The sequence below is a fragment of the Equus quagga genome, chromosome 2, assembly GCF_021613505.1.
Source record: "Equus quagga isolate Etosha38 chromosome 2, UCLA_HA_Equagga_1.0, whole genome shotgun sequence".
In the NCBI taxonomy this organism is placed as follows: Eukaryota; Metazoa; Chordata; class Mammalia; order Perissodactyla; family Equidae; genus Equus; species Equus quagga.
Window position 1 is genome coordinate 103,442,203 of NC_060268.1, and position 18,018 is coordinate 103,460,220.

General features: G+C 45.9%; 1 protein-coding gene and 1 pseudogene across 1 annotated transcript in view; one reads left to right on the top strand and one right to left on the bottom strand.

The window, feature by feature from the left end:
* Nucleotides 1–738, bottom strand: part of FRMPD2 (FERM and PDZ domain containing 2) — a 123,461-nt gene extending 122,723 nt beyond the window's left edge. The window contains exon 1 of the mRNA XM_046652200.1: nt 639–738. Coding sequence (XP_046508156.1) covers nt 639–663 — 25 coding nt within the window. The 5' untranslated portion in view covers nt 664–738. The remainder of the gene's footprint in view (nt 1–638) is intronic.
* Nucleotides 739–15,319: 14,581 nt separating this feature from the next.
* On the top strand, nt 15,320–16,062 carry LOC124235195 (40S ribosomal protein S6-like; annotated as a pseudogene).
* The last annotated feature ends 1,956 nt before the right edge of the window (nt 16,063–18,018 follow it).

Below are 18,018 nucleotides of genomic sequence, written 5' to 3' on the forward strand. Positions count from 1 at the left end.
TTAAAGTATTGAAAAGCTCAGGTGAGTTTTTTCTTTCCTTTAAAGATACATATAAAGCCAGGTGAATCACTGACACTTTTTTTTTCCATTGTTTTCCGGAAGTCAACTAAACATGGCCTGAGACTCTATCTTAAGCCACTGACCTTCTTTAAGCAACAACTTTCATGTCTGAAAGATGGTGACAGCTATCACTTTTGGGGCTAGTCTTATGCTCCAAGCACATGCTAAGTGCCTTACATATGGCACCCCATGCATCCTCAGCAATGCCGTAATGTGGGTCCTATTATCCCCATTTTACAGATGAGAAAACTGAGTCTCAAGCAAGTTAAAACGTTTGTTTGAATTTGAACAGATGCCGAATAGCAAAGCACTGATTCAAACCAGCGTTGGCCTGACCCTAAACCCCATGTTTTCTCCGCTGAACCCGTGTTTTACTGCTGAAAAACAAATGCACCGTCTGAACCAGGCCCTACCAGTAGCCTGGGACAAATAAAAGTCTGAAAAATACTGCAAAGACTCATTCACACAGGTCCTAGCCCAGCCGTGGTATCCTTGTTCCCGATACCCAGACCCCTGAATGGGTTTGCCCTTCCCTGGTCCAGATTGACAGGAGGAAAGGGAATGATGCCAAGGAGTACCTGTGTCCTGTGTCAAAGGCCGCATCCGAGTCTCCCGGACCTGATCTAGGGCTTCATCATGAAGGACTTTCCAACCACGAGCAGGGACCTCTTGCTCGTCTCTCTCCTGAGCTGCCACTGTTGCCAGTGCCGCGGCCTTTGTTTACAGTTTGTTACTAAGCACTTGGCCGCCCAGGAGGGAGCCAGCAAGGGCCCTTCCCTGTCCTGTGGCTTGCTCACAGGCCCTGAGCCCTGCGCAGTCTCTGACCTTTCAGAGGCAGAGCCCCCTCCGCAGCTTGCGTCCTCAAAGCCGGTGACCCGTGAGAGAGCCCGTAAGAGCTCAGTGGATTAGGGGCCACCGAAGGCAATGGGATTGCAGCTCAGCCAGGGCTTTGACACTGATGTCACTTCATCTCCTGGTCCAATCAAAAGAAGAGTCCTGCAAGGGACCGGGGCTGGCCACGAGTCGAGCCTTCTTTTCAGTAACTCAATGGCCTCCACGCCCTTTAATGGAGTCAGGCTTTGTGCCTGCACCCGACAGAACAGAGAAACATGCAAGATTGTAGTGAGGAACGATGACCTGGAGCTGCCCGTGGGAAGGCAAGAGGAGCGTGGCTGTGAGCCATACACACACACAAAATTCAGAATAATAATGAAGAGGGCAGGGAGAAACGTTTGGAGGTGATGGATATGTTTGTGGCATAGACTGTGGTGATGGTCTCACAGGCATATAGTCATCGCCAAGCTCATCAGGTTGTAGACATTAAATATATCCAGCTCTTGTATGTCAATTATACCTCAATAAAATATGTTGTTTTTCTTTTTTTTAATAGAAGAGGAATGTGGTTGGAGAAAGCGGAAAAGGAATTCTCACGCCCTCTGGTTCTCGGGTTCAGAGAGGAGCCAGCGGAGAGGGGAACAGCAAGAATCAGATCATAGCTCTCTAGGGCGGGGGGTGGAAGGACAGAACTTTGGTGCCCTTTAAATCAGCAGCAGTTTCAAAACTGAGAGACTTATGAAAGGAAATATGTATCTTACTTCATATATTGACCATTTAATAAAATGCCATTTGATGAAACCCAGTGCTGGAGAGGGCGTGGGGAATGAGCAGTCCCACACGCCAGTAGTGGGACTGTGGGATCGCGCAGCCTCTCTGTGGGGCGTTTGGTAACATTCATTAAAATTTTAAATGCACATATCCTCTGCGAACCCAACTGCGGGGAACTGACCTCACGGACATTCTTGCAAAAGTTTGCACAAGCATATGAAAAAGGATGCTCGTTGCAGCATTTGTTTTTGTAATAGTGAAAAACTGAAAGGCACCAGTGTCCATCAGTAGTGGACAGAGAAATAAATTCAGGTTCCCACACAGTGGAAAACCAACTACACAGCTGCGCACAGGAGGGAGGTCGACCCCTGTGGGCTGGTGTTCAAAAACTGCCAAGAAGATTTTTTTTTTTTTGGAGGAAGATTAGCCCTGAGCTAACTACTGCCCATCCTCCTCTTTTTGCTGAGGAAGACTGGCTCTGAGCTAACATCCATGCCCATCTTCCTCTACTTTATACGTGGGACGCCTACCACAGCATGGCTTTTGCCCAGCGGTGCCATGTCCGCACCCGGGATCCAAACCGGCGAACCCCGGGCCGCCGAGAAGCCAAATGTGTGAACTTAACCACTGCACCACCGGGCTGGCCCAAAGATCTTAAATAAAAGGCATAGAATCACCCTGTATCACCCCTCTTAGTCTAAACAGATATGTAAAGAATATATATCTATTTTTATGTTATAAGTACTTGTATTATATATGTTATATATTCTTACATATATATTCTTTATCTACAAGGAATCACTAGAAACTTGATATTTATTATTATTCTTTAATCATTAATTAGCTGTTATTATTTAGTCAAGGAAATTATTGTCGATTTTTGGGTTTTCTGTCCTCTTATACCCTTGTGTTATATTGCTTTAAAAAAACTAATAAACATCATACAATATTTTACATCTATCTTTTTCCTGCCTAAAGCTACTAGCATTCCACACTAGCCGGTAAAGCATTTTACAATAATTGCAACCATCTTGTGCTGTTTCTCCCAAATTTGTACTCATCAGATTCAAACTGGACCTCCATAAGACGTAGGTTCCCAGCTCCACCCCAGCCCCGCTGAGGCTGAATCTCTGGGGAGAGAGCCATGGGTATCTGCCTCTTAGCAAGGGCCCAGGTCATTTTTATTTAGTAATTTGTTCAGGCTAAGCATGTACAACTAAAGAAACTGAGGCCACGAGGGAGAAAGTGAACTCGTCGGGATGTGTGGCTGGTTCAAAGGAGAACAGAGAGCAACGCCTGAGTCTCTGATGCCCAGAGCCGTGCGGGTCCCCTTAAAGTCATCACTGCCCTCACCCTGTTTGTTACAAATGTCAGCACACAGCAGCAAGCCCCTTCTGTAGTCATCTCTGCTAAGATTTCATTCATTCAAATGAAAGCAAGGAAAAATCCTAATTTAGCATTGAAATTTTCCAATTTGAATCTTTTAAGTAATCGTAATTGTTTCTCTTTCAAGAACCACGTTTATTCATATTTACATACAGCTCTTGAAAGGAGGATATATAATCAAGTAGAACGCAACACAAAAACCAATCCCCAGTCACGCCCCTTATTTCGTGCTTTATACCAAGGATGTGTCTAATGTTTAAACTGTCATAAATTGCAAAGGAATTAAATCTAAAACAACAAAGTTTTATTATTCTAAACAGAAGCCAGGACTTCTCAGACTTGGCTGGGGAGAATATAAAAATGGCGCACACAGCCACCCTGGGAAAGTTTGACAGTTCCTTTGAAAACTAAACGTATCTTTGCCAGGAATTGAACTCCTGGGCATTTATCCCAGAGGAACGAAAACGTCTGTCCACACAAAAACTTGTCCACGGTTCTTTGTCAGCCTTATTTACAGCAGTCCAAAACTGTTAACAACCAAATCGTCCTCCGGTAGGTGAGTGGTTCAACCAACTGTGGCACATCCACACCATGGAATCCTACCCAGCGATAAAAATGAATGAGCTGGTGGCACACATAACACTTGGATGGATCAAGGACACTACGGTGAGTGGAAGAAGCCAGTTTCAAATGGTCACATATAGTGTGACGCTATTTATATGGCATTCTTGAAATGGCAAAATTATACAGAGGGAAAGCAGATTAGTGGCTGCCAGAGGTCAGGGATGCCAGGGGTGGGGTGGGGTGACTATGAAGGCAGATCTTTGTGGTGATGCAATAGTTCCTTCTCTGGCTCGAGGTGGCGTTTATATGAATCAAGTGATATGACACAAGTGACACAATGGCATAGACTTACACGCACACGTTGTACCAACGTGAAGTTTCTTGTTTTGCTATTGTATTGCACTTGGGTAAGATGCAACCCTTGGGGGAAACCCCTTTCTGCACTACTTTGGCATAATTGGGACTTATTTTGAAATAAAAAGTTACACAATACATAGACTCCACGGGAGAGCGGGTGACTCCCTGCTCTGACTACCTGCCTGTAGGACTGAATGGCAGCAGCCTGGGCGCTGGCCCAACAGTCACGAAATGTGCCCGGCCCTGCAGGAGTGCAAAGATGAATGAGGCACAGGTCACAGCCCTCAAGGGACCTCCAGGGCGGATCCCGATGACCCGGGGCGGTGACTCTGCTTCTGTGGTGTCTCGCACAGATATAAGCCCTCTGACAAATCAGCAGGGTCTGATGCCAAACTACCCAGGAAGAAAGGTAAGACCTGGGAAATATGCCAGGCAGGGCCGACGCCAGAGGAGGAAGTATAAGCGTGCTGGATTCTGGCACAGAACATGGATGTGCAGCTCCGTCCATCCCCAAACCCCTCATCTGAGGCTATCTCCCATGGCCTCGGCTCACCTGGCTGCCTCCACACAGTCCAGGAGGCTTCTTTCTTGCTCTTCTTTTTTTTGGTGAGGAAGATTATCCCTGAGCCAACATCTGTGCCAGTCTTCCTCTATTTGTATACGGGACACCGCCACAACATGACTTGATGAGCGGTGTGTAGGTCCATGCTCGGGATACAAACCCATAAAGCCAGGGCTGCAAAAGCAGAGCACAGGAACTTTAACCACTACACCACAGGGCCAGCCTCTCTTTCGTGCTCTTCTAACCATTTCTCTGACATTCTCCCTCCAAACCTGGGCCTCCTTGAGACACATGACAAGATGCCATCCCATTCTTTCCACCATCACCTACTGACCCCTTAGAAGTGCCCCCCTCAGACCCAGGCAACAAGGCCCTCTCTGCCCTCTTCCCAAGGCACCTCTCCCAGTGGGTGAGAAGTCCACGGGCCAAGGATTCATGCTGACCCAGCCCCTGTGTCCCTCTTCTGGGCATTGTTCCAGGTGCCCTGCCCAACCAGAGCTGAGCCTGCTCCAGGGCCTGCACAGGGCTCTCCCCTGGGTCGGTCCTCCCAGTGTGGGTGTGGCTGGAACTTAGACGTGAGGACCACAGTGTGGGGCAGAGCCGGAAGAAGAGCGGCCACAGCCTGGGGCTGGAAGTCCAGGGCAGTTGTTCATAAAATCCTGACTCAGAAGTTTCATTTCAGATTTAGTCTTGTAGAAAGTTATAAAGGAACCTCTGTCCAGATAAGAAGATAGACATACTTTTTGAGGAAGATTAGCCCTGAGCTAACATCTGCTGCCAATCCTCCTCTTTTTGCTGAGGAAGACTGGCCCTGAGCTAACATCCGTGCCCATCTTCCTCTACTTTATATGTGGGATGCCTGCCCAGCACGGCTTGGCAAGTGGTGCCATGTCCACACCCAGGATCCAAACTGGCAAACCCCGGGCCGCTGAAGCGGAACGTGTGAACTTAACCACTGCACCACCGGGCTGGCCCCTTGACCTATAACTTTTAAATACTTAGACTTTATTTAAATAAAGTTAATTAAAAATTAACTTTTAAATAATTATTGAAAATATTTAGTTTTAAATATTTAGAACTTTTAAATAATGTTAAATACTATTAAGGAGTGGGGTCTCCATTTGTCTTCTTGCCCTGGGCCCTACAGCAGGCAGGCCTGCTCCTATTCATTGCCCGTGTCAATTCTGGGCTCCCTGGGGTCTCTCCCGCCATCTTCTCTATGACCTCAATACATCCTTGACCACCTCACTTCACCTTCCTCACCCCATCTCAGCCGGCTACCCCTGTGTTCACACCTTAGCCTTTGTCATTACAAGTAACTGCCTCACCTCCAAAATTTACATTTCAAACATCCTAGGCTCAGACAACACACCAGTTCCTCTTTTTCCAGCTTATTCCTTCAAGTGACCCAACTCAACTTTTTGTGCCCATCAAGATCTCCTATTCACGGACCCTGCCAGTTTTTCACTGTTCATCATCCACCCCCTATACTTCTTTCCCTCATTATCTAGCTTAGAGTCTGTGGGCCATGTGGCAGAAACTGCTGCTAGCCATCCACCAAAATCTCTTCTCCTCTTCCTCCTTGGCATACATCCAGACTACACTTCCCAGCCTCCTTTGTGGCTGGGTGGAGCCATGTGACAGAGTTCTAGCCGATGGAACGCGAGTGGACAGGACGTGTGCACCCCACAGGAAGGGGTGAAGAATGACAGTGAAGATGACCTCGCAGGGACCTTGGAAGTCACATATAGATAGCAGAGCTCCCTTCAGCCTGGGACCACAGCTTCCACTTACCTAGAACATTTTCTCTGGACTGTTAAGTAAGAAAGAAAAAAGCAATCTATGTTGTCTGAGCCATTGCATTTTGTCACGTCAGTTACAGTGGTACAGCTGATCACTAAAATCGCTCACCTGCACATAAGTGGGAGTGGGAGCTACAGCATAGCATAGTGGTCAAGAGCAGGATTATTGAGCCAAGACCACGTAGCTTCAAATCCTGGCTCTGCCACATACTGACTTTGCTACCTGAGCAAGTTACTTCCCTCTCCGTGTCGTGTCTCCACATCCGTGAAATGCAGTTAATAACACCTACTCACAGGCTGTTTGAGAGTGAAGGAAGTTAACACACATAAAGGGCGGAGGACAACGAGACCACTGCCTGTTGCCGTGAGCACTTCGTATCTGCTGCCATTGCATATACCCCTCCGCCTCATAATTACCTGAGAAACCCCCATCCTGGGTAAATTCAATTTCCCACCCACTGTCCCCTTACAGCCAAGCAACCGAGCCAGACTGGAGAACAGCACAAACCTGCACTAACTGATCCCGCTCTACATTCGTGGCCACGCATCTCAAGCGGCTTTCACAGAGCCCAGCAATCCCTCTACATTACCCTGGTCAAGTCGCCCCTGACTCTCCCCACGCTCAGCTGATAACGTCAATCTCCACCAAGCGGGGAGAAGGCATCCAGGCAGAAGCGCTCTGGGGGCCCAGCATCCAACCTGCCCGCCTCTGCTCTCTGCGATCTCTTTCCTCAACCTTCTCAAGTCAAGCTTTGCCCCCCAAGAGCCCTGAAAGGCTGTTTTTCAAAGGCCAAATCCAAGGGTCAGGTCTCAACGCTCATCTTACTTGACCCGCAGCAGCATTGGACCTGGAACAGCCCCTCTCCCTTGAGATGCTTAATTCCCTTGGATTCCAGAACGAACCCTGCTGACTCCCCTTAAATCTTGCTGGCCACTTCTTCCTCAGTCTCCATGCCCGCTTCTCCCCCTTCTACTGACCTCCAGATGCTGGAATGCCTGGGGATTTCCTCCTCAGGCCCCTGCTCTCCTTCTACACTCATTCCTCACATAAAACCCAATTCCCATGGCTTCACCTACCTTCTATAGGCTGATGAATCCCTAATTCCTATTTCTAAAGAGCCCGGACCTCACCAATAAACTAGATTCTTTTATCCAACTACCCACACATCTCCACTTTGAGGTCTAACAGGTAACTCAGATTTAAGCTGATCTGAAAGAGGATTGCTGATTCCTAAGTCCCCTTCTCCCCACAATAGACCCTTCCTCCCTCCTCAGTAGAAGTATGTCAGTAAATGCCGCCACCACGCACCCAATTGCCCAGGCCAAAAAACTGAGTTACCTTCCATTCCCCGGGTCCTTCACATCCTGTATCTCATCAATCAGCAGGCCTTGTTTAAAACAAATGCAGGATCTGAGAGCTCCTCACCACCTCCGCCCCACCCTCCACTGGAACTACCATCCTCTCTCACCTGGACCACTGACTAGCTCCCTGGCTAGTCCTGCTCCAACAACTGGCCCTCCCACCATGGTCTCCCATTCGCAGTCACAGTTGTCCTTTTAAGCCAAAGACAGAGCATGTCGTGATGGTTCAACATCTTCCTATGTATTCCCATCACACCAATCCCATAAAATCTGAGCATCTTTCCGTGGCCACAACGCGCCGTCTAACGCTGGCACCTCACTCTCCTCTCGATTTCTTGTACTCTGGTCAGACATTGGCTGTTTTTGCCATTTTTCAAACTGGTCCAGCTTGTTCCCGAGCCAAGGTCTTTCACATGCTGATTCCTCTGCCTGGAATGTTCTTCCCCCAGATCTTCAGATACTTACTTCATTCAGGTCTCTGTTCAAGGGTCGCCTTCTGGGAAAGGCTGTCTCTTAAATAGCATGCCTTCATCATTCTGGATCTCCTTGCCTTCTTTAGTTCTCTTTACAGCAATTATCATTTTTTTCTTTAATATTCTGGATTTATTTGTTGACTTGTTTACTTTCTATCTCCTCAGTGATAGATATAAGCTATAGGTGGGCAGGGACTGTATCTGTCTTTCCTACTGCTTGCAGGATGTTTTCAAGTGCATGTGACAAAGGACACAATGAAAAGTGACTCAGACAACCAAGGACACCTGTGTTCCCACAGAAATGTGCATTCAGCAGTTCAATAACATCAGAGCCCTGGGGTGACATTTCTATTCTTCTCACGTTGAAGGGTGGCTGCTGCAGCTCCAGCCCTCATGTCCTGACCCAGTCATGTCAGATGGGAGAAAAAGGGCTTTATCCTTTCATGTCTCTTTGGAATCTTCTTCAGAATCCTAGCTAGCTTCCCCTTTTATATCGTTGTCCAGATGAGATCATGGGCCCACCCCTAAATTGAAGTAGAATAGGATGACAGTAATTGGCTCTGATCAGTCATGATTTCTCCCTGAAGAGGAGCATCAGCCCATCTTTCTGGAGTACCTGCTTCCTGATGTATGCACAAACTGGGGCCCTGACATCAAGGAAGAAAGAGGTGTGTGTCTATTGGATGAACAGTGAAGAATGTCTGCCATGATGCTGCACCCCCGGAACCTAGAAGGGGGCCAGTTCAGAGCAGAGGCTCAATAAACACATGCTGATTGAATGATGGAGTATCTGTGCCTTTATAGACTAAAAGCGACACAGACCCAGGACCCAGACAGCACCCACGAGGACACTGTGGACATGTGCTTTCTCTGGCCTAGTCTCGCTTCTCTCTCACAGCGGCCCTGTGAAGTCAATGCCTTTTTCCTACTTTTCAAAGAAGAAGATTAGAGCTCAGAGAGGTTGACTGAATTAGTCAAGGTCACCCAGCCAGGAAGCATATAAGGTGATCAAACCCGAGGAGAAGTTCTGAAAGTGGCAGAAATTGCATTCAGGAGCAAAGGAATGATTGACACTGAGAGGTCCCACAGGGAGCAGCACCAGGCACCACTTGCTCTAATGAGGGCCTACTGTGTGTCAAGGCTTTTCACACATAGTATATGATCCCATATGCCCACACACTAGGAAGTGGGGAGTGTTATCCTCATTTTACAGATTAGGAAACTGAGGCTCAGAGAAGCCAAATAATTTGCCCAAGGACACACAGCTATAACAGAGAGTAGAGTTACGATCTGAATCCAAAACAGGCAGACTTGAAAACCTGTGTTCCTTCCACTAGAAGAACTAACACAAGGGAAAGCCTTAGAGAGGTGGTTCTTTCTTTGGGGTGGGAGAGAGAGAGAAAGGATGAGAGAAAGGGTGTAGAAATTTTGAAGCCAATGGGGAGAATTTGAAAAACCTCATGTCAGGTGGCCTCAACCTTTTCAGGAAAGTGGCACTCAAAATTATCTGCATGATGAGGTTCAGGCTTAAAAAAGGAAATGATCTGGAGGGAACACCGCGAAGACTGAGACGGTGATCGGTTTGAGGGGAACAGTGAAGAGGATGAGCAGCACGTGGGCTCAAGGGGCGGGGGCAGCGCAGAGGGTCAGAGAATCAGGAAGGCCAGAGGGAGGCCCAGTGCGGGAGAGGGTAATAGGGACGAGGCAGGGACAAATGCCGAAGGCTGGCTCCGTGCCTGATCCTGCGTGTCTTGTTGATGGCCAGGGCAGGGATTTTCAAAGACCAGACACCCAGGTTTCTAATCTGGAGCAGATGGTGCCTGGGTAGTTTTTGAAGATTGAGCAGAAAGGGGGCTTTGTAGACAAAGGAAGGAGGGTCCTGGGAAATATCAAAGGAGGGGCTGTTCCAGAGCCTGGTGGTGCTGAGCAGGGCAGGGCCAGGCTGGACTGGATCCGGATGTGACCAGAAAGCACAGAGAGGGCAGGACGCTGGAGGAGGGGGACAGAGCCGGCTGAGGCTGGCAGATCAGCCAGACATGTCAGGGCAGGGCCTGGGACCTGCCTCAGGGCTGCAGTTTCCACTTCACCAAGCTTCCCTGTCAGGTGCACGGGCATGTGACAGATGTGAGTGATTTGGAACGACCCACCTTGGTTAGTGTGGCTACCACGGCTTAGATAAAATCTGGGCCATAACTGAAAAGAAGGCACACACTTTACTAAGATTCCCACGGCAAGGTCCTCTGGTCCAACCCTGAGAGTCCTGAAGAGGAGGCAGAGGGAGGGTCCTCAGGGCCCGAGCAGGACCACCCAAGTCAAGATCAGATGCTGTGCATGCAGACACCATTCCCCACCCATGTCGGCTTGCGTGGCTCTCTTTTTAGGTGCAAGAACTCACTGGAACACTCTAGCCCAGGTGGAAAAGAAGACAAGTCTGCTACGCAGAGACAAAGCAACAGGGCGTTGGGGTCAGAAGCCACGGAAGCCAGGTCTGCAGACAGAGGAGGAACAACCAAGGCCCTCAGGATGCAGAGCAGAGGGAGATGAATACAGGTCGGGACCACCAGGGGGAAGCTTGAAGACACGGAGCTCTTGTGTCTGTTCTTCTCGTGGCAACATATTCCAGTTCCTGGCAAGGTGCTGGGAAGAGACAAACACCCTCTTAAGTGCTCAACTGAGAAAGGAAGCGTGAAATCCAGGAAAGGGACCCACTCTTTGATGGTCTGCCCATTAATACAGGGGCCGGACACGTTACCTTCCCACCATTTCTCCCTCGAGCATTTTCCCTGATGAGCATGACAGCTTTAACCCATTAATGCCCCACGATGGCTTGGGCTCACACTCATCCCGTGCTGGGAGTGCTGCTCTCGGGTCTTTAGATAGGAAGGTGGTGCTTTGTCACCTTGCCTTGCTCCGGTGCTCTCAGCCACACACAGCCACACCCCCACCCTGACACTCCTTCCTCTGCCTTTCATAGCCTGCCCACCTGGGGAAGAGAAATTCGGCCTCTCCAGGTCTTCCCTCAGCTCCTGCTTTGGCCTCCATTCTGCCTGAGTTTTCCATTCCGACTGAGGCCTGGCCTGAAAGCACATGACAACAACGAAGCTTGTCTCCATCGCTCGCTCACTCATTCATCCGTCTCTCCCACCACTCAAAGGCCATGGGCACTTGGAATGGAACGATTGTGAAAATTAAATGAGCAAATACATGGAAATCCCCGGTATGTTTTATGTGCTCAATAACGTAAATCATTATTGTTATTATTGTTTACATTATCAACTTTATGACCATTTATTCTAATATTTACTGAAATCAACTCTGTGGCAGGAAGAATGCTAAACGAGACCCGTGTTTAAACAGCTTAGCACTGGAGGGGTCTGCAACACCAACCCTCTGTATCTACCTCTATGGTCCATGACTTGTAAAACATCTTTTTAAATAAAGCATTTTCTTTTAGAAATCTAGGAATTATTTATACTCTCTTGAGTCATGAGCTCTACATCAATATTAATACTTGCCCTGGCCTAAAGGGTTCATACATAGGTGGGAGGAAGCCGTAAGGAAAGAAGAAATGGTGTGCATTGTCTGGGATGTTTTCTTTGCCCTTGTCAAGTTGCTGCAAAGCCAGACTCTCCAAGAACAATGGCAGGGCAGTCCCATTGCAACAACGTTGACCCAGCAGGCTGTGACCGTGACACCTGGTGGCCACCACTGGACTTACACCCAACCTCCCAGATAGTGAAATGCCAGAGTTCCTTGTCAGCGTGGCCGTGAGGATTGCTAGCTGAGCAACACATGGCCACCTCTCTGGAACTGTTGGTACCTGTCACCAGCACATCCCCAGGCCCTCTGGCCACTGGATTCAGCATCATTAATAAACAGTCCACTCAAACACAAGCCCCCTCCTTGCTTGGGTCCTTGAAAGTTGATGTCTCCCACACATTTCTGGGACTGCCGAAGACAGTCTCCGTGTGCCCACAAATCAGTCCTGACATGACTCCCCAGTACCATCACAGCTGGAGGGTGCCGCTTTCCAGGAGGGTAGGCATGGGAGTTTCAAGGCCTCTTGAAGCCTAGAGTCAGAAGTCATACAATGTCACTTCTGCATTCTTATTGGTCAAGGCAAGTCACACGAACAGCTCAGATTCAAAGGAAATAAACTCCTGGGCTAAGAGCAAAGAGACATCTCAAAGAAGCATGCACACAGGGATGGGGGACGTTTGCAGCCATCTTTGCAAACAGCCTACCACGCAGTTGCAGGTTTGTTTGCTTTCACTCCTACAGCAGTTGGCCCCTCATCCTTTGTGGAAATCAGTAGATACAAGTTAACACTCAGGGGCGGAGGAGGGGAAGGACTTTAGCACCAAAACCACCTTTCGACTTCTTTTGCCCTCCTCATTGCTTGACCTTGTCCTATTTCTGCCCCATTTCCTGCAAGCGTGTGCTTCTTAGACCCTTCTTTCTCCTCTTAGCCATAAGGACAATCATTTCTAAGCCAAAGGCACTGTCTCCATCTCTCTGAGAACCTCCCTCCATCTCTCCAGGGGCCAAGAATCAATTTGACAGGAGCAGGGACTGGACGTGCCATGGCGGCCGAGTGATGGCAAAGAGATAACAGATGTGGGAGACAACAGAAAGGAGAGGAATCCTGTTTGTGCGAGGGAGGGAGTCTTTCAAAGGTGTTTAAGACACCTTATCTGTTGGACAGAAGGTAAAAGAAAGATGGGAAGAACCTGAGGCCAAGGCAGAATACTGGGTTCTAGTCCTATTGAACAATTTGATAGTGATTACATTAAGTCTTTAGATAAATCCAGGGGGAAGTGACATCTTTGCAATACTGAGTCTCCCAATTCACAAACGTGGTATATCTCTATGTTTTTAAGTCTTCTTTACTGTCTTTCAGTCAATTTCGTAATTTTTTCCATAGAGTCCTTTTCATAATTTGTTAAATTTATACCTGAATCTTCATATTTTTATACTATTTTTAAATATCTTTTAACTCATTTAGTATCTATTATCTGTTGCTGGCATATATAGAAATGTAATTAATTTTTGTGTATTCATTACTTTGCTAAATTTGCTTATTAGTTACAATAATTTATCTGTAGAATCTTGTGGATTATCTACATACATCATCTTATAGCTTCTGATTCATTTCCAATTCTTATACGTTTTATTTCTTATCCTGAAGTTAGGAAGTTTGACATAATATCGATTAGAAATGGAGGTAGGCTTCCTCATTTGGTTTCTAAATTCAAGGGAGAAAGTTTTCAACATTTTGCAGTTAAGGGTGATATTTGTTGTTTTGACTAGATACATCATAATACTTGAGGGAATTCTCTTCTATTCAGAATTACCTCAGAGTTTTTACCATGAATGGGTTTTGAAAAATCAAGCACTTTTACAGAATCCATTGAGATGATCATATGATTTTTTTCCTTTCATCCGTTACTGTAGTTAATTTTTTTTGATTTTCTAATGTAAAGCCAGCATTCCTGAGAATGCTCAACTTGGTCCTGATGAATTATCCTTTTTATATATTACTGGATTCTGTTTGCCAATATTTTAGAAATTCTGTGTTTATATTTATGTGAGGTTAGCTTATAATTTTCTTTATTAACCTTCTAAATTATAAAGGTTACACTAGCCTCATAAAATGAGTTAGCAATGTAATGTAAGAACTATTGGTTTCCTGAATTTTAGATAGAACTTGCTGATAAAGCTTTCTGGGTCTGCTAAAGGTTTATGGAAATATTATTTTTTGATTTATTCAATTTCTTTAGGTTTAAGATTATTTAGATTTCATCTTTCTTGAATTAATTTTGATGTTATATATTTTTAGGAATTTGTCTCTTTTACTTAATTTATTTTTAATAGCATTGCATCTGAAATTGTGTAACTTTCAAAAAAAAATCCTGACATTTATTATTCATCCTCCCAATCTTCCTCTATCTCTCTCTCTGTTTTTTCTTTCATTATTTAACTTTTGTTTCTATATTTATTCCTGTCCTTCTACTTCCCTTGGAATTATCTTGCTGTTCTTTTTCTAACATCTTGGGGAGGATGCTTAACTTGTTTGTTGCAATAATAAGTCTTCCAATCCATGAACATAGCATATCTTCCCCTGTATTTGTGGGAACTTCTTTAATGTCTCTCAACCAAGTTTTGTCACCTCCTCCTTTTGAATTTAAGGCATTTGAGGCTATAACATTTTTTCCTCTAAATACGGCTTTGATTTCGTCTCACAAGTGTTATGTGTTTATTTTTATTCTTATTCAGTTTATAATGTTTTCTTATTTCTGTTATGATTATCTGACTCAATAGATTATTTACAAATGTGTTTCTTAATTTCCAAATATAAGAAAATCTTCTAGTTGTCTTTCTGTTATTGATTTCTTATTTAATAGCAGTGTGTCAGAGAACATGCTCTGTATTACTTAGTCATTTGAAAGTTTTTAAGATTTGCTTTATGGATCATTTTTATAAATGTTTCTCTGCATATGAAAAGAATGTGACCTCTGCAGTAATGGCGAGCAGTGTTCCAAATATGGCCATTTGGTCAAGTTATTTATATTTTATATACTACTGGAATTTTTGGTGTTATTACTCTATGAATTGCTGAGGATAGTATTAAAATCTCCCACCAGAATTTTTTTTCTTTTCAACCTTTTTAAGATAAGTTTATCAATTATAAATGGTTTGTAGCTGTTTTTCTGTTTCAATTAAATTTGATAATTCTTGGTTATAACTGGAGCTTTTGTTTTCTTACATTTAAAAAAATATTGACATACACAGATATATTAAATCCACCACCTTAGTTTGTGCTTTCTATTCATCCAGCCTAGTTAACATTCCTTTTTCTATCCTTTTTGGCCTTAGTTTTTATTTGTTATTTTTTATCATTTTTTTAGTCTTGTAGTTTGAAAAGTATATACCCTTATATACCCTAGTTTTATTCTTTTCCTGGTTAACCTATGAATTGTGACATAAATACTGACGTTATCAAAGCATAAAACTAATCAATACCTTTGCCTTCCTTCCATTCAAAACAGGGACCTCAGAACACAAAGTCACCAGTAGAAACAACAGACGAAGAAGAAGACACACAAAGCTGTTTTTTGTGGTGACTCAGAGGCAATCAGCTGCTTCAGATGAAGCTGAACACCTTCTTGCAAACCAGTGGCTGCCAGAAACTCATCGAAGTGGATGATGAATGCAAACTCCCGACCTTTTATGAGAAGCGTATGGCCGCAGAAGTTGGCGCTGGTGGTCTGAGTGAAGAGTGGAAGGCATATGGGGTCCAAACCAACAATGGGAATGATGAACAAGCTTTCCTCATGATGGATGGCCAGGTCTGCTTGCTCCTGAGCAGGGGATGCTCCTTCCTGTTACAGACCAAGGAAGACGGGAGAAAGCAAGCACAGGTCTGTGTGGGGTTGCATCGTGCATGTCAACCTGAGTATTCTCAACTTGGTTATTGTGAAAAAAAAGTTAGGGGCAGGGGGAGATTTCTGGATGGATTGATGCTGCCATGCCTGTGGCCTGAGGCCCAAAAGAGCTGGAAGAATCTGCAAACTTTCAATCTCCTAAATAAGATGATGCCCACCAGTGTGTTGTGAGAAAGCCCCTGAACAAAGAAGGTAAGAAACCCAGAACCAAAGCGCCCAAGATTCAGTGTCCTGTTACTCCACCTGTCCTGCAACACACATGTTAGCATATTGCCCTGAAGAAACAGCATACTCAGAAAAATAAAGAAGGGCACACAAAATATGCTAAACTTTAGGCCAAGAGAATGAAGGAGGCCAAAGAAAAATGCCAGGAGCAGATTGCCAAGAGATGGAGGCTGTCGTCTCTGAGAGCTTCCGCCTCTGAGTCTGAGTCCGGTCAAAAATAAGATTTTCTAAGAGTAATCAATAAATAAGATTAGATGTCAAAAGAGAGAGAGAGAGAGAGGGAGAGAGAGAGAGGAGAGAGCATGCCTCATAAAGATTTCAGATATTGGAATTCTCAGGTATTGATTATAAAATTCTTTCTTTCTTTCTTTCTTTCTTTCTTTTTTTTTTTTTTTTGCTGAGGAAGATTGCCCTGAGCTAACATCTGTGCCACTCTTCCTGTATTTTTTTTTTGGTATGTGGGACACCTCCACAGCATGGCTGATGAGTGGAGTAGGTCTGTGCCTAGGATCCAAACCCCTGAACCCGGGCCGCCGAAGCAGAGCACATGGAACTTCAACCACTTGGCTACCGGGTCAGGGCCTAAAATGATCTTTTCATTTGATTTAAGTAAATTAAAGACAACTTAAAAGTATCTACAGGGAACAGTAAACTATTTAAATTTCTTCTTAAATTTGAAAAAGAAACAAACAAAAGGTCTAAAAATTTTAATAATGCAATAATTGAGCACATATGCTGGAGTTCGAATGTGAACAGTGTCCCTAACACAGCTGTGTAACGTGGTTACCCTAATGGAGCCTGGTACGAGGCCCATGACTTCATCCACCTCCAAAGGAAGCTTTCCACTCTGCACCCTGTCGCTTGCCCTGTAGTTGGGGTGAGGGACAATCGTCCGTATGGACTGCATCATTGGGCTCCCTGGCCTTCTGCTTGTGGCTGTGTTTGGCCAATGGCAGGCAATGAGCAACGGCAGGAGACAGAAGGATGGGAGGTCAGGGTATTTACTCCCTCCCTGCCTATTTGTTGAGGGCTATGTCCTTCCAACACTGACCACAGGTCCTGACGCCCCACCCTGCTGTGAGGGCAGAATGAGCCAAGTATTTGAATCCATGCCCGCTGGTGTGGTACCATCTTCTCTAAGTACATGCGTGTGTATGTGCCCTCACAAGGGGATCCCAACGAGACAGTCCACATTTCTACATGGGCACTCCCCTGCTTGATAGATCTTGCTTGATTGCTTGGTGATAGAGGAACCTCATGCCAAGGCCCTACCTTTGAGAAGACGATATTTGTGACATCCCTGTTATTACTGCTGACTCCAAGGGAAGTCTTGCTCTCTGCTCTGCATATGCTGACAGTTACCAACCACACTTTGGCTTTCCAAGGAAATAGAACGCGGCAAGGGGCATGGGGAGGGGTGCACTGGGGTCTGGGTTTGAGACCTTACCCAGTCTTCACCCCTGGAAATGAATTTCTCCTCTCTTTCCCCTGGATTTTTTATCCCTCAAGCACCACTTGGAGTGTGGACTGCCTTGGGTTCGGGAAGGAATGCTCACTTTCCCCCCTGTGTAGTTGTCCTTCACATAGGAGGACCACACCTTGTAGAGTTATGGCACTTCCTTCTGCCTTTTCCCAAGTATTGAAACCCTACTCTCCTCTGCCCTCATTCTCAGTCCCACAACAAGCCCCCAGCTGGCCAGGCTGATGCAGCTGTGTCAGCTCTCAGCTGAGAATCAATCCTGCTGGGTTTTGGCAATAGGGGCAATGCAACTTACCCTCAAAAGCAATGCTGTCTTTGTCTGGAAATCTGCTTCAGGAACAGGATAGAGAGACTGTTGGAGGTAGAGATGGAGGTGGAGATGGAGATGGAGGTGGAAATGGAGATGGAGGTAGAGATGGAGGTGGAGATGAAGATGGAGGTGGAGATGGAGGTGGAGGTGGAGATGGAGGTGGAGGTAGAGAGAGAGATGGAGATGAAGCTGGAGGTGGAGATGGAGATGGAGGTAGAGATGGAGATGGAGGTAGAGATGGAGGTGGAGATGAAGATGGAGGTGGAGATGGAGATGGAGGTAGAGATGGAGGTGGAGGTGGAGAAGGAGGTGGAGGTAGAGATGGAGGTGGAGATGAAGATGGAGGTGGAGATGGAGGTGGAGGTAGAGATGGAGGTGGAGATGAAG